This window comes from Homalodisca vitripennis, chromosome 2 (assembly GCF_021130785.1).
Source record: "Homalodisca vitripennis isolate AUS2020 chromosome 2, UT_GWSS_2.1, whole genome shotgun sequence".
NCBI lineage: Eukaryota > Metazoa > Arthropoda > Insecta > Hemiptera > Cicadellidae > Homalodisca > Homalodisca vitripennis.
This window is the reverse complement of record NC_060208.1, coordinates 17,555,244-17,582,990: the sequence shown is the minus strand read 5'-3', so window position 1 is coordinate 17,582,990 and position 27,747 is coordinate 17,555,244. Positions and strand designations below refer to the sequence as shown.

The window sequence follows — 27,747 nt, the reverse complement described above, 5'->3', positions numbered from 1 at the left end:
TGTCAGCCTGAAATGCTTCAGTCCTTGGGGGAGGGTGGCTGCAGATTTTAGAGCACATAAAATACAACACATTATCACAATGTAAAAGCTAATCCATTTTCCAAACAGAGCGATGCAACTTTTACAAAAACAAACTGACAGAGACAAAATTAAAAAACAAATTTAATGAACAATTTTTAATCTACATCTTTTAAAACCACTTTAACAAACAACTTTATTATATGTACTGTATTAACCCTCCGGCTGGCGCGCATTTGAGCCTTGACTGGCACCCTGTTTTGAAGCTTCGTGCAGAGTTTTTAATTTTTTATCCTGTACAATTAATTATTGGAGAAAACACAAAAGTGTTATACATCAACTTACTCTGCAGAATATGTTGTACAATATAAACATAATTATAATTTGGCTTAACTGAATAATGGTGGATGTTTGATGGTCAGAACTCAAAACTTTTTTTTTTCAAAAAACACTTTTTTTATATTATGCCATTAAAAAAAACTCAAAATTAATTTTATTTAAAAATCTAAAATATGCATAATGTTCACTTACTTATGCACAAAAAGAAAATACATAGTTATAAACTCTTTTATTTACAAATAAAATTACAATTAAAAAAAACAAGACTATATACAAGCACTAACAGTTGCCGAGTCGCGTCACGTGGAAGTAGTCGGGAGCTTTTAGCGGCCAGTAAAAGAACAAATATTCATATATATATATATATATATATATATAAAAGTGAATACATTATTAGAAGGCTTGGGATCTTGTGATTAAAGTGATATAACTTTTATGCGATTCGAGCGGTAATTATCAGAACTATGACGTAATTAGTAGACGATGTTTAATGAGTCATATATTACGACTCTGCCAGTTCACGGCGGGAAAAAATGAGTCGTAATTTACGACGTTGCCAGCCGGAGGGTTAAACTACATCACTTGTCTCGAACTACCAAAAGAACTACAACTAACAGGTTTAAACATCGTCACACTACTAGCGGAGGACGAAAGGGCCATCGGACAATGCCCTCACTTCGATGAGCGACCGCTCTCGAACTATGTCGTATCCAAAACTAATCCGAAAGTACACTGGTGGATAAGCGTCCAGCAGACATTCATTTAGACAGACAGATCACGCTAGATAAGCTGACCAATGGGAGAGCTATTGCCTCATCTGACGTCAGAGCTTAAAATTCATCAAACCAGTTTATTGATTTTCTCTACACCAAAAATATAAATGCCAAAAGAAACTATTCTTCGTCTAGGCCCTCAAAACCCACCCAACTGTGACACTTGTGGCATTCTATTTAGTGTTTATTTTACAGTAAAAGAATAAGTTGACACACACTGTAATCTCAAAGTCTCAAGTACACACTGGTCTCTATCATCTCTGGTTTACATAGAAGGAATATCAGAGGTTAAAAAAACAAACCCTCATATGATAGATATATTTCTAGGATCTCTTGCATCACTGAATTTTTTTGTTTTTATTTGGAAAAAATAGCAAGTAGTGACAGCCTATCACTTTTTTTAATCCGCACAATTTAGAATACAAGCACGTGAATACAAATGAAAGCAGTTTTAGAAGTGACTCCTGTCTATGAGAAATATATTAAATTTGTTACAGATTCCTGATAACATATTGTAATATTAACTCTGTTATCAGCTATCTGGTGTAGATAGACCATATCGTACTTAGCTTCTCATTTACTTAAGTTGTAAATAGTTGTTGGTGAACAACTACCTAAATGTGATTCTAAAGCTGATGTTTAATAATATTGACAGTCAGTGCATAATTATATTTAGTCATGGGAATTGTTGTGGAAGTGACATTTTAACGTGTCCCCATAAAAAACGTAATACTAGAAAGTATTGTTTTGTGTTAGTTTAAAAAATCCATAAAACATGTTCATTTTGTGCTCAACTAAAAATTAAACTAAATTTTTCAATGGTCAATACCCTTTGCATCATCAGTTTGACCCAGAATAGGCCACATCTGACCTAAGTAGTCAAAAGGTCAAGTGATTTAAGATGAAATATGCATCTTTTGGTAGGTAAAGAATATTGGATGACTATAATCAAGATAAAGCAATCCATTTGAGCGATTCACTTTTTCTAAGCACTTTGGGCCTCTAAGAGATCAGGTTAAGTAAACAATTATTATTAGAATCTTTAAAAAAACCTACTTTTTAAATATTACAGGATATAAAAAGTACATTTATACAATTTTTAATGACGTTTTGTAGTTTTACGGCATAATACTTGTTAAAAAATTCACATTAATTAAAGTCATATATTAGAATTATCTCCTACATAGAAATATAATCAATATATTGTGAAAACTGTTCTTAAAAACATATATTTTGTAAATTTTGCTTGGAAATAAATTTTCCAGATTGCGAACATACGTACTCACTTGCAAATCGGATGGGAAAGGATTAATGTGTACTTTAATAAACATGGCATTCCATTGTTCCACCATCATGAAACATTGCTCCCCAGAGGATAGATGTTCTGTTTTCATTTGAACAGTAATATTCATTGCTTATAGTTTATTATTGAGGATGGAATGTTTGAAAGGATAACAGGATTTTGGACACTTGCCATCGTTATATGTTAACATCCAAATTTCAGTAATATTCAAGTAAAACGAAGTGATTTCTGTCAGGATTAAAATGATGCAAGAACTGAACTGACCCACATAACACAGTTTATTATATAGCGTTAGATTGAGAGATAAGATACTGATGACCATAACTTGAATTTTACTTAGTGCACTATCTGATCAGTGTAATTCAGCATTGTGGCCTGAATAAAATGATTTGTTCACTTTTCGTTTTAATCAGTCTAAATGGGATCAATATGACAGTTTGATAAGTGGTGATAGTTACACCTCGATGTGGACAGAATCATGTAAAAGTACTCTACGGTAAGTATTTTTCCAATTTATTTCTAATTGTCAAAGATACATAATTTTTTGTAGACTTTGGTTTGTACTATAAAATTTTGTTTTATCCCAAAAAATCAAGAGAAACCGAGAATAATTTAAGTGTGCAAACCATGTTGTAGTGGGTTTACAGTGTAAGATACACACTGTTGTCACTTTTTTTATTATTTGTAAAAATATTTTAGCAGTTGGCACTAAAGCAATGTAATAAATTATGTTTTGGTTTTGCTTTCATTTGTTAAATATTTTCAATTTTGAAAAGGGAGTACAATTTGTTCCATAACCTCTCTGTGTTATTAGTGACACAAACGTTTGTAGCGAGTGACGCGGTAGATTTGAAATTGGCCAGACGTGGGATATGTATATTGGTTGTGGTTGGAACATTCCGATCCTGGTTTTATCTGGAATATTCACTTGTCCAGACGGGGACCAAAGTATCCTAACTGGGTTAGGTAGCACTAGAGTTGTAGGGTTGGTTTTAATATTTGAAAGTGTTGACTAATATCATCATTAAAGGATGAATAGGGTTGAGTTCTGGTACTCTAATATCTACTCTCGTCATCGACCGTGAGTCCACTGTCCGCAACTAGTTTAAGGTAGAATACTATACAGAAGGACTAAAGTGGCAGACCAAAGTGAAAACTCAGCCCTTAAAGAATTGTGCCCATTACTCCGATTTCGTGACATATCACGGATGTAATTTTAAAATCAAATAAACTATGTTAAAGTTATACATCTTAATATTGAGTACTTAATTATTTAAGTCCTACGTTCAGTAAAATATATTGTTAAAAAATATAAAAGAAAACCAGGAGGGATTCCATTGGCTAAATATATTATGCACTGCTCCGCTATATAAACTTTCAACCAGGGTAGCATGTCTTCTCTTCGTATGCATTTTATGATGTACTTAAAATAGTATTTTTAATGTAATCTATAAACTAAACAGTTTAAAAGCTCTAAATTATGTATTTTAATATTACCTTTACTGAAAAAATGCAACACTACATATGTATCAAGCTTTAATACCAATCAAGGATCTATATTATATTGTTAGAGTTTAAATATGTTTCACCCTACTGAAATATGTTTATATAATATTGAAAATAGTACACATGTAGATAAAAATGTTATATATCTTGTGTGCTTTATTTTTGTAAATTTTTCTGGGATCAGGAAATGGATACTTTTAGTACGTAAGGTTGTATGTGTTATTGTGAACATTTTACTTACGTATTTAAGATCGGTTATACTTATAAAAGTACTTATTGTACTGTTGAAAGTTGTGTGGTTAGATATATACATTGTTTTTACTTCAATTTGTATGACCTTTTGTTAAAAATGTTAAGCAGACCGTAAACTGATGTTTTTGCTATCTTTCTACTTTTAATGTATTGAGTAAAAGACAATCATACGCATTGCATTCGTAAATTATCGGCAAATCATACTGCTGAGTTATTAGTTATGTTAGTTTGAAAAAGTTTATATAAAGGCATTCAACGTTTTCTTTGCTTATTAATTTATAACAAAAGTTTACTATGACCTGAATAAATACGTTAATGTTCACTTGGAAAAATCTTCATTCAAATCACTTACTGTAAGTGTTTTGCTAGTTTAAAGTCAAAATTATTTATAATTTGCTCAGTCCATTAGAAACTAAAGTATTTTCAAGTTTGTATCAGTACATATTGGTAATGAGTGCCAAAATAGTTTTGCTGTCTATTAATATAAGATTTATATCCTAAGATTATTATAATCTTCCCATTTTCAAATTCTGGTTGTTGGAAAATATGTTTTGAGTACAAATCGCAAGGTTCCTACAAAGTCACAGTTTTGTTTGAGAAGGTTCGTTATAGATACGTAGATTTGCACTAGACTTGGTCGCACAATTCACATGCTCACATTTTTTTTACCAATATTTAGTTTTAAATTAACCACACAGGACTGTACTAGTTTCATAAATTTAATAGAGCCAAGAGCAGCAGAATTTTTATTTCAGTATAAGATTGTTTAGAAAAACAAACAGATGTTACACGATTAATGAGTTTTTTATGTTGCCACGGTTAAACTAAATCGTGAATTTTGTAATATTAAATACTTAACGATTTATATAAAAATCTCTAAATTGCCTTAGCCCAAAGGTTCATGGTGACACCCAGGTAGTAGCCATATAGAAGGACCGGCCAGGCCTTTGTGGGTTTTCGTTCTGTTTCATTGTGAAAAGATTTAGTAATATTACGCAGATTAACACGTTCTGTAACTAAAATTAGAAATAGTTCCTTCACTTCTAATGCCGGCCTGAATTTTTAATCAGCAATCTTTGGGCAGTGAATAAATGCACTCCAGAATTCACTGACTTAAGAATTCAAGTATTTAAACATTTTAAATTAATCATATTTGTAAGAGCGTTTTAACAGATATTTATGCTCTGTTAATGTTTTTATGGAAAATTGTATAACTTGATATTTTCTACTTGTGTAAAATTAATCATACACATGTTCCTAATGCAACTCCTCATTTTGTACTAACTTAGTTAAAAAAAGATAACTTTTTTCATTTTCTTTTAAAATGAACTTAACTAATCTTATTGTAATGTTCAAGATAAACATGAATATTGATTCTCCTCTAGTTTTGTATTCCTTATTACAGAAATTACAAATAAAACATTTCCAGATTGCTAAACATATCTTCAGTAAGTTGTGCCTTGATTTTGTGTTTGTTGTAAATAACACTCCGCATGTACTTGTAATGTTCACATCTGATCAGTGTCACTAATATAAATTAGTTTTAAATATCCAGAACTGTTATTTTTATACACCACTGTAATAGACAAAAACTGTAATTTTACCCATCTGGCATTTGTTACAGCCAACATCTGTAATAGTATTATTGTGATGTATTGCTATACACTCATAAGGCAGTTTAAGAAAGAGCAGTTACAATTAGATTTCATCGAAGGATTTAAGTTCATGATCACTTTTGTTAATAAATAAACTTTACGTAAATCTGAACTTATGTCTTTTACAGCTAAACTGACATTTTCATCAAATTTTGTATAGTGTAATTGGTAAATGTATCCTTCTTAACTTTAAATATAGAGAATATGAACTGTCGGATCAGCTTGTCAGGTACTGTTCTATAATATTTGTACTATTGGTTTTTAGGATAATATTTTTATATAGACTGCGACTTTTACATCTTTAACTTTACCGTAAAATATTATCATTTAACTTTTTAAATCACATTTGACCATTGTTACAGGATTTTCCTATCCAGATCCAACTGAATTAATGAATCATTTTTTTATATTTTACAGTTCAAAATGTATCTTAAATTATCAGGAACTAAACCTGTTACTTTTGTTCAGAAGAGTGCTTGATCTTGTTCAATAAATTATTTGATTCTATTTCTTGGGTTAAACTGTATATAAGGAAGTCTTTTTACAGTTTTGTATCCAATATCTCTTCTGAACACCATTTCATTGTGAATGTGCTGTATTTATCCAGATTGCTGGTTTTTTATCAAATAAAGGGAAATTTATTATTATTTTAACTTTAAAAGGTTTTAGATCTCTGATTTGTTCTACTATTACATGCATCAGTAGATTTAGTGAATCTCAGAATTAATATACCAGCTGTCATTAATTTCTTTTCCAACCCATATCTTTTTCAACAAAATTTTGAACTGATGGAAACATTCCAAATTCCTCTGATACTTTAATAAAATCACTTAAATCTGGTTTTTGATAGGTCTCAAAATTATCCATCCATCACCAAAATCTTAGAAAAACTCAACTCTAAAACTTTATGGAAGGTCATCAAGTACCTCTTGTATTTAAGGGTCTTGGTGAGAGAAAGTAAAAAAATCAAGAAACATTTTTGAATCACTCTATCCATGTTTATGTGTTTATGGCACTAGATCTGGGCTATATGAAGGATGTTTAAACATCTCCCGTCCAATATCATCCAAAAACTGTTGGGTGCGTTGGCTGTATGTGGACGTGGATTGTTCTGAAGAAACAAAATTTTTGGGCTGTTTTCTCACTGTAGTTTCTGCAGTGTTTCACAATACCTTTCTGCATTGATTGCCGAGCCTCATTCAAGGACGTCAACCAGAATTACAACTTTATTGTTCAAGAAAACAGTTGTCATAATCTTTCTGGCTCACAGAGTTTTGACACATTTTCCTAGTTTTTTTTTGGAAATTGCGTGTATCCCCATTCATAGACTCCCTTTCCGTCTTCTCAATTAACACACTTCATTCATGTTTCATCACCAGTTATGATGTGTCAAGAACTTCATTTCCATAATTATTATAGATTTCAAGGAAATTCAGCAATGGAGCAAACCTTTGTTTTTGTGGTCTTCTAGTTTTTGGAACCACCTAGCACAAAGTTTTTGATGCCCAACCTTCTCCTCCACAACAATTGCATGAAATTGCTGAACACTAGAGAAGGTAGGAGTCTCACATGAATCTAGTGTTATGGCAATGCCTCCAAAACTTATTAAAGATGTTATTTGTTCTATTCTTGTAACAGAACAATGGTAAAAGACTGAAATTCTGTTATCCTTTCACTCTACCCTATATGTAAATTCTGTGCTTTATTCTGCTAAAAACTTTTTGGGGCTTATTATTCGAAATTTATACTCTTTGAATGTCAGAGCCAATTTAATAGGCTCTGTTTAATTCCTTTTAAAAGTAAAACCTGTAAACAACAAAAACGTTAGTGGCATTATAACTTAAATTAAATCATAACTGTCCAAAATGTTCAAACAATTATGTAAAAATCTTATAAATATGTTAAAAGTACATTTTAGATTAATTAATATGAAAAAATATAATGTATCTGTGGAACCAATACCCACTGAACATAATAATAAAATTAGATAGCATGGTTGTTTACTCATCTAAAAAAATCTTTAAAATCATTTATATGTAAATTGTACTTTATAAAATTCTCTCTTCAACAGTTCATTTTCTTTTTGTGTTTTATCTCACAAGTGAACTTATTATTTTAGAAGTGAATTAAGATTTGAAAATGGTATATTTGTTTGTTATCGATCAAATTATTATAATCATTGAAGCTATTGAGTAGCTACATCTTTTTAACACTGTGAATATTTTGTAGTCATCAGTGTATTTAATTTTGAACAGTCCATTGTCCATTATTTTGGCTAATTTAACAGTTATTACACGTGTTTGTAGCTATACAACTTTAACAGTTGTTCATTTTTTTTATCTTTTTAATTATTTTTTGTATTTTTAAAAACGTTTAATTATTTTTGTGTCAGGGGAAAACTATGATGAAACTTGTATCTTGGTAGATCTAAATACTATTTGGGCAAACATTTAATAAGAGCTTTCTATTTAATACTTATGGACCAATCTACGATTTATCTCTTCAATGCTAGAGCTATTTTTGAACTGTGAATTTCTATCTGTAATCTTATCACTCTATAGGAAAGTACATTCCAGTGTAGTATAGCAATATTTGTTATATGCTGTGTTAAATAACAGGTTAAATAACAGTTTGTGTTATTTCCTAACATTCTGTTGTCCATTGTCAACTTGTTAAGTTGAGGTTATTAAGGTTAAGATTATCGTTAAGTATTGTTATTGTTAATATCAGGTTATTTATTAATATAGTTTATTATTTTGACAATGTTACATTAAATGCAGTTCGCACAAAGTTATTATTAATTAAACTTTTGTTTTCTTAAAAACTGGACTATTTAATTCCTGTTGTCTTTAGAGGGGAGGTTATATGGTTTTCATAATTTTTATTTAATTTCAGACATCTTTGTGCACTTAAAAAAGAAACAATTTATGCATTTTGTTACTATATCTTCAGAGATGAGACACTATAATTGTCCATATCATTTACAGTATGTCGTGTCCTGTTTGTTTGATGGAGGAATTGTGTTTACGTAAAAACAATCAAACTATATTCTTCATAAAACAAAACAATTTAACAAAACAATATTATTATAACTTGATCTGTTTGATTGCTTTCCTTAAACAACTATTGGGGAATGTTTTAAGAGATGTTTAGCAGGGATACATGTAACTCTTGAGGTACTCTTCAATTATTGAATAATGATCTATGGGTGATCATTTTCAAAATGTTTCCTACAAATATTAACAACTTCTACAGTATGTATAAATAAAAAGATTAACAATTCTCTGTCATAGCACATTTGCAAGAAGAAATCAAATGGCAAAAAATAAATTAATAACAGCCTTTAACATGAAAATGTTAAACTTAACATAACTATATGAAAAGTAATTTTTTAAATTTATGAATTGACATTCAAATTCATACTTTCTGTAGAATTTTCCTTTTATTTAATTACCTTAAAAATGTAAAACGGAATGTCTTATACAACTATGCTCGTTTAGAGGTAAGTCTGTTAAGCACAATAAACCGATACATCAGAGAATCCCGGCAGAGCTTAACAAAAGAGTTATCACACAGACTACCCTTTTCCCTTCTTCCTTAAACTGAGAGAATCTTACGTACCAAGATTCAAGTCTCTAAGACCTTTCTATCAAGAGATATCGTAGAGACAGACAGACTTTCACTTGACCTGTAGACACCAAAATCAATATATTTCTTATTGGACCAAGAGAACTTATGTACCAAGTTTCAAGCCTCCAGGTTAGAATTATCAAGAGTTATCATATAGACAGAAAGACAACTGGACTCTACGTTTTTGACCTCAAATCAGTCAATCTTTATTGTACATATTCATTGAGAACAGTACATGCTTCAAAATCAAAACTTGTATAGTTAAATTATGGGTTACATATTTTTGATGAGTTCAAAGAATTCACTGATGGAGTAGAAGGGATGTTCTTGAAGCCAGAGCTTCAGTCAACATCCAAACTTTAGTCAGTCTGTCTTCTTCAGCTTTTCTGGAAGTGTATTCCACAGTTTCGCTCCTGCATTCATTGGTTTTGTCTCTGTAGAGGTAAGGTGATGTATGTGGAGGCAAAAGTTTAAGGTGTGTTTATGGTGTTGTGAGAATTTGAGATGTGTGTGAGTTACAGTTTCCAGGAAATATAGATTAACCGTGTTGAGAATTTTCAACTCTAGAAAAGATTTCCTGCAGGATTCTCTTGTATGTAAGTTTGCAATGTTTCTGATAGCTCTTTTGATGGGTGAAGTCCCATCGCAGACTGTACAGTGCCTCCCCAGACTTTACCGAAGATGGGATTCATAGAGAGCGTGAGAGGCAATTTTGGCTGTTACTGTGTCATTGATATATTACATCCTGGGGATAACATACGATCCTGCACTGGAGTTTCTGCAGAGATATGCTGGTTCCAGATCAGGGAGTCTTCGAGTGATGTTTTTCGTTCTGTCCTACAATTAACTGCTTTGTTTTTTTCATTAACAACAAGATTATTACTATGGCAATACTGCACTGTCATATTGATGGCGGTATATTCAACTATTTCAAGTTCTTTTTGTTTTGTTTTTTTACCTATTAGGAGCACTTATCAGCATATATCTAGCATATATGAAGTTTTGTATGTACTGAGGAAGTTATTGCTGTTGTATAGGATAAACAGGACTGGTCCAAGTATGGAGCCTTGGGGCACTCCTCGCATGATAGTTTGCATTCCTGGAAATTGTTTGATGTGTTAGACCTTTGGTGGAATATTTAACCTCTGTAATTTGCCTCCATTCAGTGAGGTAGCTTTCAAACCACTTAAGAGTTTGCCCTCGTATTCCAAGAGTAGTTAATTTTGACAGAGATGGTCATGGCTAATGCTTTACTGAAGTCGAGCATAATGGCGGTGTTGTTGTTGATCTGCCAGGCAGGAAACCATGCTGTTCGGGAGTTAGTAGCTTATTAGTTGTTAGGTGTTGAAAGAGTCTGGTTAGTACAAGTTTTTCTATTACTTTAGAGAAAGTGGGTGTTAGTGATATTGGTTTGTATAATAATTGGCTGGTTGAGTAGCGTCTCTGTTTGTATTTTGGATATACTTTAGCTAGTTTTAACGCAGATGTACAAATGCCTAGGTTAAATTATTTGTTTATAATTTCTGTTAGGGGGCAATAATTAGTTCTTTGCAAGTTTTCAGAACTTTTGAGGTTTTTGCTTCTAGGAATTGAATGAGTTTAGATATTTCTTTTCTATATGTCAGTTGTAGTACTAATGTTGTGGTGTCTGGTGTCATTTAATTGAATTGTTTCATGGCCAATGTTTCGAAAAAGTGTCCAGGTGGTCTGCAACTAATTGTGGGACTAATGTAGGATCTTTAATATGTTCTCCATCAATTTCTAGAGCTGTGGGTAAAGTTTTATCTTCTTTTGAGTTCATCTTAGAATATATAATCTTCCATAAAGCTTTTGACTTGTTATGAGCTTTTAATACTGCATTTATGTGTTCTTGTCATCTGAGGTGCTTCAGCCAGGGGTCAGACCGTTTCTTAAGCTGTGCTGCAGTTGTTTTGTCTTGTTCACTCCCTATGATATTGTTTGGGCTTAAAGGAATAGTCTTCATCAGTGCAGCCATTGGGTCAGTTAGAGTATGTTTGTGCTTTTTTATTTCTTTGCCTAGTTAGGAGGCATGTGAGATCGATTGTATATGAAAGAATTACTTCAGAATTACTACTTAGATTATTATACAATTCCTCTACATCACTTACATTGTAAACTACTGCCCAATCTAAGAAATGGTTTTAATTTGACCAGATTTTTATTATAAAAATTTCTGTGCTTGTTTATGGGTAAAGGAGGATCTTACTTTTCCAGTTTATGGTGCAGAACTGTTGAGTGTGGTCCAATATTCATGTATTCATTACTTCGACGATAATGTCTTTGTGGTGGATGTTGGTGCACACACAGTCAACTGAGGTTGGCAATATTCTTTTTGGCGGAAGATTCAATTACTTGATGTTATGGCCACTTAATATATCACTCATGAGGATATAATCATTCTCTTTCTTGGAAGCTGTCAATGTTAACATTCACCATAATGACTACAGATTTTTACCAGACGGAATACTTTCCAAGACTTGAGAAATTATTTCTAAACTTAGTTCAGTGTTTCTTTGATTCCAGTAGACTCCAACAAGAAAGAAGCAAGATTTGCCAAGTTTTCCTCTATTGCCTGCTATCCCACAGACCATTTCTTCACAAAGTTCAACATTGTTTTTAAGCAGTCTCTGGCAAAAATTGCAATTCCTCCCTAGAAGTTGTGTTTCCTGCTGTAATCAGGAGGCACTGTATATCATATTAGCCTTGTCTTTTTAGTGTATCCTTTTTTTGATCGTGTTCATCAAAACTACAAGGTCAGGTTGCTCGATTTTATTGGATACTCTGTCTGTATTCTGGTGAAAAATGGATATTGTATCACCTGTTTGTTGTCGGGTCCATAGTTTTTTCTTTCCAGTGTGGCATCTCTAAAAAGACAATGCCTCCTGTGTTCTTGTTAAAAAATCTTCTGAGCTTTCGCCAGGCTGCAATTTTATGCTGTATAGGGTGGGCCTTTTTGTTCTTTGGTGTTTTCAATAAGATTGTTTCCTGTCAAAAACAATAGGGGGTTTCTCTAGACCAAAAGAAACCTTTGTAAGAAATTTCTTGTAAAACCTTACTATCAATAGTTATTGCACAGAGGGAAATAACACTACACAACTATAAGAAGACATTGTTGGGTCCTTAATAATGGATTGGCAATGAATGAGATCAGAATATTTATATTTACTGAGATATAAATAAATAATGCCTTTATTCTTGAGTAATTTTTAACAATTATGTTGCTTTACAAAACAACTTACGTTGCTAATTTGAGTACTAAACAAAGGCTTACTGTTCAAATGATTAATATCAACAACAACAGAACAAGAAAGAAATATGTAAAAAAATATTACTTTAAACAGATTTAGCTTTCTGTTTGAACTGAGATAAGCCGACCAACTTAAGGAAGTGGGCAATTTATTGTATTCGGGAGAGAAACCCTCTTCGACCCAGTCCAAAATTCATGTATGGCACTTAAAGCATGGCATTCAGCCGAATTAGAATCACACAGATCAGAGTGATTTCTAAATTTAATTTTTGGATACAGGAGTTTGTCAGATAAGAAAACTTACTAAGAATATTAGTTAGAAGTCAAGGAATTTACACGGTTGGTATAAAATCTGCTTGTTTTTTAAATACTGAGTTAGGTGGCAAAGCTTTTTGAAATTAAATAATATGAATCTAACCAAAGCATTTTGTATTCTTTGAAGAACTGCAAGGTTTTTCTGTGTCAATATATCACTGAAAACTGGAGATGCATGAAGGATTATAGGTAATAATAGTGATTTAACTTTTGCAGATTGAGGTAACAACAATCTTGTGTTTAAAGTTATAATCTACATAGTTTGATAATGAATGAACTTTATCTGAGCCATGCATTTTAGTTGGGACTCAATTGCAAGGAGTACTTTTGAATAATCTGTATAACCTAATAACTTTAGATCTGAGTTAGAGATAGAACAGATTCAAATTCTGTCTGTGACCGTAGAACTTTTTATCAATACCAGTACTGTATCGATTCACCCCTTATTCTGATCGGTCTAAACTTAAAAAAAAAGGAAACAACCATATATCATAATGCAAATCGAGACCTTTTTCAAATCCAGAGTGTTTTCGTTAGTCTCAATGCTTTAGTTTATTTTCAAACCAAATTGAAGAAACTGTAATATTGCGTTCCAAATGGTATTTATAATGAAATTTTATCATCAGATTTATATATGAAAGATCCATCTATTAAGAAATGTCACCAGTCACATAGACGAAAAATGTCAGCTGGTGAGGGTTTCTCGCCACCATTTTAAACTTCTTCGTTTGCCTTTAATGATCCTACGTAACGACGTAGGTGCACAATACAATTACTTTTACGTTCTGTGGTTTGAGAAAAAAGAATTAATTCGGAATAATTAAAAATAAGAACAAATAACCAGCAGCACATTACTACTTCAAGCAGACAATAGTTCGGTATTATGGTCGCATGCATTTAAAATTCTTACAGCACAGTAACGAAAAGAACAAGTTTGGTCCGTAACAAGTTTTCTGCCAGTACAAGGTCGGTTTGTTTTGTTGTAGTCAAAAATACAAACTTGTCAAGAGTTACGCAGCAGCACCATAGCTCCTCGCGGACACGATGTCAATTACACCACAGAGTGTGGTCGTTAAAAGTTGTATGAACTCAGTAAACAGTTAGATAGCGTCATTGCTCCCATGTTGTTGATCTTTCATAATCTACGGATCGTCAGATAGTCGTTCAATCAGTATCAGTATTAAAATGATTTATTATCTTAAGATAAAACGTTTGTGTGGTTTTCTACACCGAAATTTCCGGTTTATTCCCTAAGCACTAAAGTACAGGCTTTTTCTAGGTTGGGTAGTCACACTCGTTGATTAGGATTAAAATATATTGCTATATATGTTTGAAGAACAGAACTAGCTTTACCGAAAAACATTTCTGGCTCATAATACTCATTGATGCTATATCTATTCTCTTGAAATTCAAGGGTATCACGGACAAGTGAATACGTAAGAAAATACATTAGTACTAATTATCTTGAAATAGTATTACATTACTGTATAAGATAACTATAAAAGTGTTACAATATTATTTATCAAACATGTGGAGTACGAATAACGTCTGGTATTACAGCTCAATTGTTTCAGGGAGAGAACTATTGGAACATAACTAAGGATTTTCTTATTTTTTAAAAGCGGAAAAATATGATTTCTATTGGTATTATTATTATTTTGCTTCAAGGTAAGATTAGTTTTAAATTATCGATACATATTTTAGACGAGACAGCATATTTAGATAGCTATTTTTAGAACGTGAGAGATTTTAGTTCGTCGTTTTCCAACTGAACAATTATAATCACTAACATATTTTGGGACTAATTCTAATCCGGTAATCACATGATCTTGTACCGAGTGTTTCAAAATATAATAACACATACGTAACAAACAAAATAAACTAACTGAATGCATGAGATGAATTAACCTAAGAGGCTGTTTTAATTTGTATATAACTCAGTAGGATTTTACTTTATTTAATATTTCAAATACAGGAGAGGTTTATTATTGACTTATATGTACATACACTGCTATTTAATACTATAATTCATATATATAATATATTAAATATATATTCATATATATATATATATATATATATATATATATATATATATATATATATATATATTATTGACTTATATGTACATACACTGCTATTTAATACTATAATTCATATATATATATATATATATATATATATATATATATATATATTAAATATATATTCATATATATATATATATATATATATATATATATATAATTTCAATAAACATTGAATCACAAAAAGTACTTGCTCCGCCGGGAGCAATATATATATATATATATATATATATATATATATATATATATATATATATATATATATATATCAATCTGACAAATGAAATAAAGATCCAAACTCAATAAAACATGTATGTAACAATAGACTATCATAATATAAAAAATCTGACTCACGTCCAATTTGAATATGAAAAAATAAAAACTTTTGGTACGTTCTTTGAGGCTTTTGCATGATCAAAGGTACATTTCTGTATTTAAAGTGTCACGGTTTCATTGAGTTGACTATTTTGTCTGGTATAACTTTATACCCGGATATTAGAGGTAATTAAAAAAATGTTCATTTGAAAGTTCAACACACTAATATATACAACATTTAATTAATTCAATTTCTCAAAAAATATTGATGGTAATCACAAAAATTAATGCTAACGGCAAAAACAAAACGTACTCTACGAAAAAGGCGTAGGAAAAGAAGTTTGGAAAAAAATATTTAAATCCAAGTTTTTGCAATCGAAACATATTGATACTGCATGTTGCATGTCAGTAAGTCGTGACCAGCACATGTACAAAGGAGAGCATGTATAAAAAAAAGTGTGCATGTGAACTGTTTGTACAATATAATTCAATTTGAGGTTAAGGTTCTCTGTTAGTGTTAGTGCATGTGTGTTCGTTGTAGTGAAGATAACATTTTTTATTTAGAATTTCATCAATAATAGGCATACTTTTGCATACTGTCTTGAAGAATCACTTATTTAACTGAAAGGTATTTAGCTTAAAAATGTGAAATATTTTATTCTTACGGTTTTAATTAGGGATTACCTAATTTGTATTAGGTCTTTTAATTTCACAAAATGTGTACCTTAATTACATATATTAATCATAGTTGTTATACAGTTTAAGGTACTCATTTACAAGACCCACTTAAAACATTGTATTGAATTTTAAATCATATAAAGTGTTTAAGATGTGAGGGGATAGTAACGGCTGCAGTATATTAAGTTACCACCAACACAATTGATTCTCTGATATTCTTTATTATCAAAACTATTGAAACCAAAATGTCAAACTGAATTATGTTGTATGTATTTCAAAGGGGAGACTTTAATAAGCGGCCTACACTCGTTATTCGATTGCTATTATCTAACAATTCGATGTATGTAAAAATTGTACACAATAAGAGTTATTAATAATCATAACAAGAAGAATCTGGTACATCAGAATTTTAAATACATAAATTTTATAATAACATTACAAAACAACAAACTATGGCCTAGACTTAGATATCAAAGAAACCTTACTATATTTATAACTTGCCCAGCTTGAAATCAATAAGTAACCGCTTTTGTGAAATTTAGGAAAGAACTTTCCCCATCCCATCAGGAGCCAAACCCACATACATTGATGCAACTTAAACAAATATCATCATTTGTGAGAAATATCTTACATTTTTTCCTCATATTCATCGCCATTTTCAGTCTCAAAATATTTGTTGCATCTTTTTGTTTATTGTTTATACTACATTAAAATTAATATAACTATTGAGTTGAAATCAAATGCTAAGTTAAATAAATTGTAATATCAGATTACCCTTAGGATAAAAACAATCAAATCATTCGATAATAGCAATTGAATAACAAGTGTAGGCCACTTATTAAAGTGTACCCATTTCAAATTACAACATAATTAAGTTGTCTTTATTTATAAAATAGTAATAAATATAATAAACTATTTAGGGTATGTGTATTATTTAAAAAAACGTAATAAACAAAACAGTAACATTTAGTTACCTTTACTATTTTCAAGGATAAACGTGTTTGACAGCTTGTTAAATAAATATCATAAGTACATTGCCATTGTACTTGCGGCAAATACCACACAAATAATTGTATTCAGTTTAAATTAATTTGAAACTATATTGTTATTTAGTACATTAACCGTTAGCGCTCGTAGGGCGGGGCCGGACCGCTGATGCATTGTTCTGCCGTGGCCTTGCAGGGCGGGACCGACCCACCTACTGCACAGCTGCCACTTATTGTGTCATAGACTGAATATTTTACTGAAAACCGAATAGAAATCGATCTTAACATATGCTTTCATACATTATACAATTGAAATAATTGACTTTGAGGCAACTGGTTGCTTCGAAATACTTTTGAAATATGTAATTTTCCAGATCAGCTGATTTGGTCTATAGCCGTGACAAGGATTACTTTCGTTTAAATAATATACTATTGTGTAAGTGATCATTTTTACCATAAAACAGGATTATTTGGATCGGTACGAGATAGGTGCAGTCTTAGATGAATATTTAGATGACAATGTAAGTAATTTTAGTGATTTTGATAGTGTTAAAGATGGTTTTTTGTTTGATGATGAAAACTTAACTGATTATGAAAATGATACTACTGACCTTCAAAACACTAATTTAGATGGTGACTTGACATCATCTAGTTCTAATAGGCCTGTGACTGCAAGAGTTGCACATTTAGATATACCTAGGCCTAGTACGTCTAACCAAGGTGTACATGGAAGTGGACCTATGGCTGTATGTAATGATACGCCTAATTGGGATAAATGGGGCTACAACCACTACAATTTACTAGCCTTTGAGTTTACAGCCACAGCAGGGTATAAACCTCCAACACATGATAGGAAACCGAAATCAGAAATGGAGTTTTACCAATTATTTTTAACAGATTGCAAAACATAGTACAAGAAACCAGCAGATGTGCCATTGAAAAAATAAGAAAGTGCGCTCCTTTGCAAGATAGGCCCATTTGGCATAGTTGGGTGCCTGTAACACTAGCAGAATTCAAGGCACTTACTTATTGGTCTCATATTGGCCATGGGATTTCAAAATAAAACAGAAATACAGGAGTTTTTTCTGAGGAATGGCTGTACAAACAACCCACTTTTTAAAGGATGTGTTTGACCGTAGCAGATTTTTGCAAACATTCTAGAATATCATCTCAGTCCACTGACAGAATGGAGTCTAAACTATCTAAAGTAAAAAATACTGTGGCGTATTTGGATGGTAAATTTAGGGAATATTACATTCTATCGCAAAACATCTATGTATCTATGTTGATGAGTCTACAATTGGTTTTAGTGGGATATATCCATGACTTACAAACCAGCCAAACCAATTAAATAAGGGCTTGAAATATTTGTTTTAGCAGAATCAAGGGGTAGGGTACGATAAGCGGGCCCGGTTTTTTATATAGAAGAATATAGTCATCAATACCTAATATTCGCATCTCAAATCTTAGACTATCAATCAATATAAAAGTACCTATAGTCCTCAATAACAATCGTATGTTTTAAATTAAAATATGAATTTCATATTTACAGTGATCAAACAAATTATTATAACCAAAATTAGGAAGACTGAAGACGACCATATTTACTCCTCTCACAGTTACAGTTGTTTCTTTCCCACAAATTTCACATAATGGGTTTTTCTGTACGAGTCCAACATGTTGAAGCCACGAAAAAGCAACGTTGTATAGTTTTCTAAAATTGACTTCTATTTTTAATAATCAGAATTACTTATGTAAAATTGAAATATTATCCTACGTGTATTATTTTAGTGTGTTTACAACTGTTGATATAGATTATTTAAGTTAATAGTTCAAAATAATTAATCAGTATCGATTGATTATATCGATGGTTATGATTAAGTAATATCGTTTGCCAATTTCGATATAAAAAACCGGGTCTGCTTATCGTACCCTACCCGAATCAAGTACTAGTACCTGCAATTGAAGCCTACTATCGAACAAGCACTACCAATTCTTTGATTCGGCCTGACCTTTCTTTTGCTAGCCTCATTGTAGTACATCTTCTACAAAAGTTACTCACTGCATCAGGGAATCCCTCTGGTTATCCTTTATTTGTAGTCAGATTCTACAACAGCCCTGCTTTAGTTTCTGAACTTCTAAAAATGAAAACTTTGGTACTTTGGGATTATACCGACCACACCAGTATGAAGAACACAAAAATATAAATTTATAGAAACAAACATGATAGAACGAAAAAACAACTCTGTAATTACAAAATTACAAACTTACAAGCATTTCCAGGTATTGTGATCGGTATTGTTGTCACTGTTATCTTATCTTTCTCGAGAATCCCGATTACGGCAGGTCGCGCGGCATCACATGATTTGCATGGTACATAATTGCCTTTCCATTACAATTCAATTTATATTTCTGATCAGCCCCTCTAGAATTTGATATTTTACTGATAGGTACTATCTCGAGGGATGTTTTTCTTTCGTCGACCGAAAGGTGCTGCTGAAGCCCGCGCTGATGGCCGGAGGCACTCGCATTTTGGGTGGCGGAATGTGATCAAGAATAAAAACAAGTTTTGAGTGTTTTTTCAATAAAGAGTTTAGTTTTAGTTTGGTAATGTTTGTTTTTGTTGAATTTTTGTGTTTGGAGAAATGTAGAGGTATAACACGGAAGTACAACAAAGCGACGCGACTCTGCAATCACGTTATCTACTAGACCGCTCAACTTTGACCTCTGTCTGAGGATGGGGAGGGGTTTGTGATAAGACAATTCCTGTTTTATATTGACGAAATATTGTTTTACGCTAATCTAGTAATCAGTAGAAGCAAAATGTCAAATAACGATTCATGTCTGGGTGTGGTCGGTATAATCCCAAAATACCAAAACTTTTATAGCAGGTACAGTTATGACCAAATGGAAAAATCTACCACCAGAAATAAAATCTAAAAAACTCAAATTAAAACTACATGAACAGCTATCATTTTGTCTGGAAAACGGGTTGATGGCATTAATCTAGAAAGACAAGAGAAATGTCTTCATGATTAATTCTTTCTATAGTCCCGGAGGAACAGAAGTTGAAAGGACAAACAGCTGAGGTGCTAAAGAAACCATTGTGTAACCTACCGTTATTGCAAAATACACAGAAAACATGGGAGGTGTGACTACTGCAACACCTCAATCTTTACAGAAAATCAGTTAAATGGTGCCGAAAGTTGTTTTTCTGGCTTGTTGAATGTGGTGTAAGTAATTCCTTTATACTTTTCAATGTCTACAATCGATAAAAAAAAAATGGGTCCGCTTATCATACTCTACCCTTTAATTTTAAATCAATATAATTTAGGATGATTTATATTCATTAGTTCAGGTATTTGTAATTGATAAGTTAGTACCTTGATTCGATTGTGGTGTTGGCTATTTACTATACTGCAGGCTAGTAACATTAATGGTACCCTGGGCTGTAAAGATTCTTTTATTGTTTGATAGTAACCAATTGCATAATAATGTCAGTACAAGTCATGCAATAAGACATTCTTACTAATAACATAGTTTATTAAATAAACAGATATAAAAGTGTGGAAAGGTGTAAAAAATAAAAATCCCCCAAAAAGGATGGTGGTAGGCCCTCAGGTAGGGTGGTTAACTCACAGGTATTAAATTCCCCTGATTTCAGCATTATTGTTATTTTACGTATCCAAAGATGGCGTACTGCTGAGTTTAGCAGCAACCAATACGAGTTTGGACTCACGATTATAACAAGACCGCATGACGCCTGTAGAACAATGAAATATTAATCCACGTGAGAAAAGTAGTTCGACTTTTTAATTTTCTCTAACTTCGTTATTTATAATTTTCACCCCTTGAAACCTTCTCTTGTTTTGTTCAGGAGAACGATAGCAATAGGTTATTAACGCAAAACTTGCCTTTTGCCACTCTGACCATTAATATCACATTTACTAAATTTGATTTAAAACCTAGTTAGAAGTTAAATAGTCTTCCAACTCAGTCTGAAGAAGTACGTAGATTTATGACAACAGAAATATTAATTACTTATTTATTATGAGATTTACATGTAATCAATAGTACCGTTTCTATTTTAAATGAAAATATGTTAATTAAGTTACAAAAAATTTAAGAAATATTATTTAAGCATTCAAGAACACACATTTTTTGTCGTCTTCCTATCTCATCTTTGGCCCTATCACAAGTGCAATATTTTACTACTGTAAAGTAATGTTTTAGTTTATGTGTACAATTAATTATTATCTTGTTTGTTTAAAAGATTGTTTAGTTTTTAAAATACGGTTCTACATAGTTCAGCCTTCTTTTGTAATCCGCTTACACAACAAAAATTAATTTAAATTGATTTTGCTTAGAATTTCCAATGTAATATTGGTGAAGTTAGCAATAGCAGAATACACTATCACCACTGTATTGGATATCAAGTTTCTTGAATCGTTTAAAACTCTCATGGTCAACTAAATATTAGGGTTTTACTCCTGAAAAAGAGAGCAGACTCTACCTTTCGAAACTTCATCTTTTTTAAACATAACAGTAGCTAATTTTTGTATCTCTGTTGTATTTTCAGTGAAATATCCTGTTAAGAAAGTAAATAATATACATTTATTACTTTGTCAAGTGTGGTGTTTATAATAAATCAACTACAAAAATATTAAAAAATAATAATTTTTCAAAAATTAATAAAAAAAAACTATTTTATTAACACATATGTATCACTTAATTTTGGAAAACAGAAATTCAAATCAAAGGAGATCAAACATATGTTTATTTTCCCATAATAGTACAACAAAAATTACAATAGACTATATTTTTATCAACTTTGGAAGAATTCAACAAAATTTACTAACTACTGAAATATGAACTTTAAAAAAAATATATTATTTGTATCAAGTCAAACTTACTCATAAACACAAAGACTGATAAACTTATGCTTGATACTCTATGGTTACATTAGGCCTGTATAGCAGTCTGTAAAAGTAATAATACTTCCATAAATGAGATGATAAGAATTAATGTGTACTTAAAAAATAATGCCAAGATCGTTAACCGTAACGTAGTATGCTGTTAGAACTATCGTTTTTAATTTTCTATAGCACAGAACAAATATCCATATAAATTGAAATGGAGCATCAAGGAAAGTGTTCACATTTATCTCTGTCGTATGATCAGTCTCTTTCATTATTTCTAGTGGAAACCATCACACCAAACACTTTCATCATTAGAAAAATGTAAGTTCACTCAATAATATTGTTTCACTTAGTATCGTACTGTTTATAGTTAAAGTGGAAGTGTTTGATTTTCCATGTGAATAATGTTTTATGGACGAATTTTACACGGTTGTTTAAGCAAACATTTATCATGTAGAGTCTGCTTTATAGAGTTTGTATTTTAATAGAAAATTTGTATCACATATTTTTAAATTGCGTTTTTTTAATTTAAAAAATTATATTATAATCAAAAAAGTATAAAGAATAGTGAAAGATTTAGTAATGAATAAATTTAAAATCATTTGCAGTTAAAAAGTAATTACATTTAACATGTTTATGACCTACGTACAAAATTGTATTTTTAATTCATTGTTGGTGTCCAATATTACATTGTTAAGACAGTGCTACCCAAATTGCTATGCTGGCTGCTCTAATTTTAGAGAGGGATAAATTAATTAAGGGGGTTATTATTGTAGGCACCAGAGCTCTCCTTGTCATACCTTTCTGTTCCTAATCATTATCAATTTAGTTCCTTTTCTGTTTATGATAATGGCTGAAATCAGGCAAGAATAAGTTGAAAACATAGGGAATGAGAATAATACATTTTTTTAGTAAGTTAAGTTTTAATTACTAAAACTCCATATTATTAGATAAGAAATAAACATTTCATCGTAGTAGTGTCGTAATAATTTATTTGCTGATTCAAATCTAGATTTATGAATATGAAAAGTATCATATTTAAATTTCCAGCTCGTAAAAATCTTCGTAAAATATTAATGGCAAGGTTATCAGTGAGGTAAACTGTTACAAAAAAATCAGTTTTATCATTGATAACAGCACTAAGTAAACAATAGTCTGTGTTGAGTTTTCTGATAAGTGCTAATGTAGTGAAGGCTGTTATGGTCTCTGTGGTGACATGACGTATTGACGCTCAGAATTCTTTATCTCTTAATATATTAACCATACAATAGAATACGTACCCCTTTTTTATAGAATAAAAAAAATTAAAACTAGATTGTAGTTACTAAGCAAATATGAAATGTTTTTGGACAATTGAAAAGAATCCTGTAGATAAGACTCTAATTATAACCCATCCTTTTCCCCATTAAGGTACATTTGTTAAGATATGTTAGATTTAAATTCTGTCTTCAAACCTGTATCTATTGTTGCAAAATAATATAATGAGAACTTCACTATCAGTAGTTGATTTTTGTTTGTGTACATTTTACAGATGGTTTAATTTTGCTTATATTAATTTCATGTTTAGTTGTTAGAAATAATTCCTCAGGTTGTATACTTTGAGCTTCTTTGTAGTCCACCTATTACTGGTGTACTGAATATTTTGTTACTGTAGTTCTACACATTCTGCCTTGGTGAAATAAAACTAATATAACTCCATTTCAGGACTTGCAGTTACTGTTGAAGGACATCAAGAATGTTCGTGCGGAGACATTTCTCTCACTTGTGTTAAAGTGTTTTAGGTGCTAATAGACTATGGTTGTATTTGTATTCAAATAAATGAATACAGTGAAGGCTAGTATTTTTAGGTGCAATTGTGTAACAGTGTCGTGCGTAATATTTTCTCTCCATTATTTAGTCCGAAGTTACAGTTTTATAAAAATGGTTACTTTGGCTCCCCCACTTGCAGTCAGAGGAATGAAGAAACTTGATCGTGACCGTTTCGCTCAGACTATAGACATTCCCTGTCTCCGTGTCAAAAGTAGTTCAGTCGGGACTCTGACAGGATTGTTGAAGAGATATCTTCTTAAGATGCGTAGCTTCAAGGCGATTCGGCCAGTGTGCAGTGAAAATGGAGTGGTAGAGGACATCAGAGAAGTGGTTCTTGATCCAAGGATTATTACAAGTTTCGGTGATTTCACTGTTCAGGATCGGGAACTACTGGGACAGATGGGGATCGATGAATCATCTTTTAAACAAGGTCAGCTTGACTTAACCTACGACAACTGGGCTGCAGACGATGTGTTAGCTGCAGTGTTACCAGAGGGGGTGGAGACTGCTGCAGGCTATTCTCTGATAGGACACATTGTCCATGTTAATCTTCGGGAACACCTGCACGAGTACAAACATGTCATCGGTGAGGTGTTGCTCGACAAGATCAAACAGGCTCGGACTGTCGTTAACAAGGTGGACACCATAGACAGCACGTTCAGAGTGTTCAACATGGAGGTGTTAGCCGGCGAGCCAGATTTTGTCACAGAAGTCAAAGAGAACTCGCTCCGCTTTAAGTTTGACTTTTCCGCTGTCTACTGGAACTCCCGGTTGGGCACTGAGCACGAACGTATTGTCAAAAAATTAAGTTCTGGAGATGTGCTCTATGACGTATTTGCTGGAGTCGGTCCTTTCTCAATTCCAGCAGCAAAGAAAAAATGCTTTGTTCTGGCCAATGATTTGAACCCAGAGTCTTATAAATGGCTTCAAAAGAATGCAAAATTAAATAAAGTTGAAGAGTTCATAACAGCTTTTAACAAAGATGGAGCAGACTTTATAAAAGAAGAAGTAAAGAATCATATTCTTGAGCATAGGGGAGAGCAAAGGTCACACATTGTAATGAATTTGCCTGCTATTGCAGTTAGTTTTCTACCAGCCTTCAAGTATCTGTTCTCAATGGACCAGTTAAAACAAATTAGAATGTTACCATTGATACATGTCTATTGTTTTGTAAAAGGAGAAGGTAACAGTAAAGAAATGGCTACATCATTAGTTGAAGACCAGTTGAATTGCTCTATTTCAGAAGCAGTCAGTGAGGTTTTCTTTGTACGCAATGTTGCTCCCAACAAGGATATGATGAGGGTTTCTTTTCACTTGACAGAATCCATGGTTCTAGGTGGGAAACGGCCTTTAGAACTGGAGACAGGTGTGAAAGAAAAGGAAGTTAAGAAAACCAAATAACACTGAAATTATAATTTTATAACTATATTTAGTCATTTTATTAAGAAATTAAAGAACAATAATTTTGATTTTCTGTTGAGTACTATACATTAAATTGTGAGGTGCAATTATTTATTGAAGCATATTGAATTTCTGTCATAGGTGTTGAACAACAATGGCAAAGGGAGGTAAACAGAAAGGGAATAAAAATGTGTTCAAAGTAGCCGGAGCAAGAAGTCTGAAAGCAAAGAACAAGGCAAAAGCGGTCACAACACAATTGAAAAAAGTAAGATTTTCAACTTAATATTATAGTGAAATGTTCAGTGGACTTTGAAATAATGGAATCTAAGGATGGTTTGCGTTGGTTACAGCTGACAGAGAAAACCAAGCAGAAAACAGCGGAAGTAGATTCGCTCCTTGGTGATCTGCAAGAGACGATTAGACAGGCACCAAAAAAAACCGGAGAGCAAACCTGCAACAACAAACGTCCAGGAGAGTAGACAGGAGAAGATTGAGAAGTTCAAGAAAACCGAGGAGAGTTCTGCTCAAGCTCTAGATAAATTGAATAAAATGGAAGTGTAACATAACAACAGAGGAGTTTTAGATTATGTTGTAAATAAAGTTATTTTTATAAATCGTCTTGATTTAAAATCAAATTCTTTACCTATCAACACCTTTTAGAAAACTTAACATTTTTAACCATGTAGTTTGAATATTATATTGAGAATAGAAGTTACTTGTCTGCTTTAATGAACATACATTTTTAGACTATGGAATTGTTTTTGAAAAGTAATACTGTAGTTCCATACAATTACAAACATCAATTATGACTGTGTTTAATATATAATAATATCCCTGGCTAATTGTTTAGCTAAAAACCATAACTAAAATATTTGAATTAAACATTTTTTCAAAACCAGTTTTATGTTGTCTTGTTCTTTACTAATAAAACGTAATGTAATAATGAATCAGATTAAGGGCTGTATGAAATTGGGAAAAAATCAATTAAAATATTAAGAGTCACCAATATTAAAACTGTACTTTTTATTTTGAAAGAAAAACAAGTATGTTGGGAACAAACTGAAAATTTGTTTGGACTCACAGGTTCTATAGATTACATCATGTGTGGGAGATCCGCTGGAATAATTTTAGTGGGAGATGAAATATTGAAGGGACAAGTGAAAGATACGAACTCACACTTTATGTGCAAACGCTTCCGAGCAGTCGGAACTAAAGTGCTGAAGATATCGGTGGTGGAAGATATCGTGGATGAAATAGCAAAGACTGTGGAAGAGTTTTCCGGTAGGTTCGATATTGTCGTGACCTCGGGGGGAATAGGGCCAACGCATGATGACGTGACGTACGCTGGTGTTGCGGCAGCTTTTGGTGACAAAATTGTTTGTAACGATATTCTTCTAGACTACTGGAATAAGACCTTCAACTCCAGTGTTACGCAGAGTGCAAGGCTGCTGTCTTCTGTACCCCAGTCAGCGGAAATAATCTGGGCGAACACAGAGTCCGTGCTTTACTCGAACAGGAAAGGTGAGGAAATCAAGACGTTTCCTGTCGTGAAGGTCCGCAATGTGTTCGTGTTACCGGGTGTTCCCCAATATTTAGAAGCTCTGTTTGTCGCCTTGGAAAAGGATAATTTTCAGAGTCAAGGCCGGTCATTCTACACCGGCAGGATATACTTGTCAGTAGATGAGGAGTGGATATTAAAAGCGCTAAATAAGAGTGTGCAAGATTGCAAGGATTGTGTGTTTGGTTCTTACCCAGTGATCAATAACGATCGGTACAAAACTCAGATAACAGTGGAAGCGGAGTCCGTGGACCACGTGAAGGCGGCAGAAGACCACTTCAAGGCTCTGGTGTCCACCCAGTGGATAGTCTCCACGACGACACACAACATGTCCAGTCCTGTCTACAAGTTTTTGGAGACAACAGCTGACCCACAGCTGGCCGCTTCACTACAAAATTCTATTAAGGTAATTTGAGATGTTATTCTTTTTCAAATTAAAGACTCATAACAATACAGGGTCATATTTTATTAGGTTCTGTTTATAATATAAATCAACAGCTTGTGCACATTATTCTGAAATTAATTGCAGTAATTACCATTCAAATTTTACAAAACTGTATTTTTTTGTGTCATAACACTTCTATAGTCTTTGGCAAATTACTTCAATTTTCTGTTATATATGTATGCTCTTGGAATAAGCTTTTGTTCAGCATACTGGCTGAACAGATAAATCAATTTGAAATAAACTTATCATCTCTACATCACACGGTCATGTCACAAAATTTGCTTTGAGACATTTTAAGATCTTGTTAAAACTCCATAGACCCTTTTACTATTTACTGTATATCCCTTTATTATATTTATACTTAATAAAGATCCAGTTTCATATTTGTAATTTTTTGAAGCTCATCATAAAAGTTGCTTAGGTTTACATTAAAAGCATGGTTGTAGAATAAATCAAATACGCTGTAACGATTTTGATAAAATGCATTACT

General features: G+C 32.2%; 3 protein-coding genes across 3 annotated transcripts in view; all 3 read left to right on the top strand.

Annotated features, from left to right (window-relative positions):
- The first annotated feature begins 831 nt into the window (after positions 1-831).
- On the top strand, positions 832-27,120 carry LOC124355546 (probable FAD synthase). Its single transcript, XM_046806708.1, has 4 exons — positions 832-2,929; positions 14,634-14,727; positions 26,338-27,055; positions 27,114-27,120. Exons 2-4 carry the CDS (start codon positions 14,691-14,693, stop codon positions 27,118-27,120), a joined length of 762 nt encoding a protein of 253 aa, XP_046662664.1. The 5' UTR covers positions 832-2,929; positions 14,634-14,690.
- On the top strand, positions 15,463-25,436 carry LOC124353607 (tRNA (guanine(37)-N1)-methyltransferase-like). Its single transcript, XM_046803521.1, has 2 exons — positions 15,463-16,089; positions 23,749-25,436. The coding sequence occupies exon 2, from the start codon at positions 23,863-23,865 to the stop codon at positions 25,252-25,254; it is 1,392 nt and encodes a 463-aa protein (XP_046659477.1). The 5' UTR covers positions 15,463-16,089; positions 23,749-23,862; the 3' UTR covers positions 25,255-25,436.
- Positions 21,995-27,747, top strand: part of LOC124353608 (FAD synthase-like) — a 21,994-nt gene continuing 16,241 nt past the window's right edge. The window contains exons 1-2 of the mRNA XM_046803522.1: positions 21,995-22,365; positions 27,039-27,218. Coding sequence (XP_046659478.1) covers positions 27,141-27,218 — 78 coding nt within the window. The 5' untranslated portion in view covers positions 21,995-22,365; positions 27,039-27,140. The remainder of the gene's footprint in view (positions 22,366-27,038; positions 27,219-27,747) is intronic.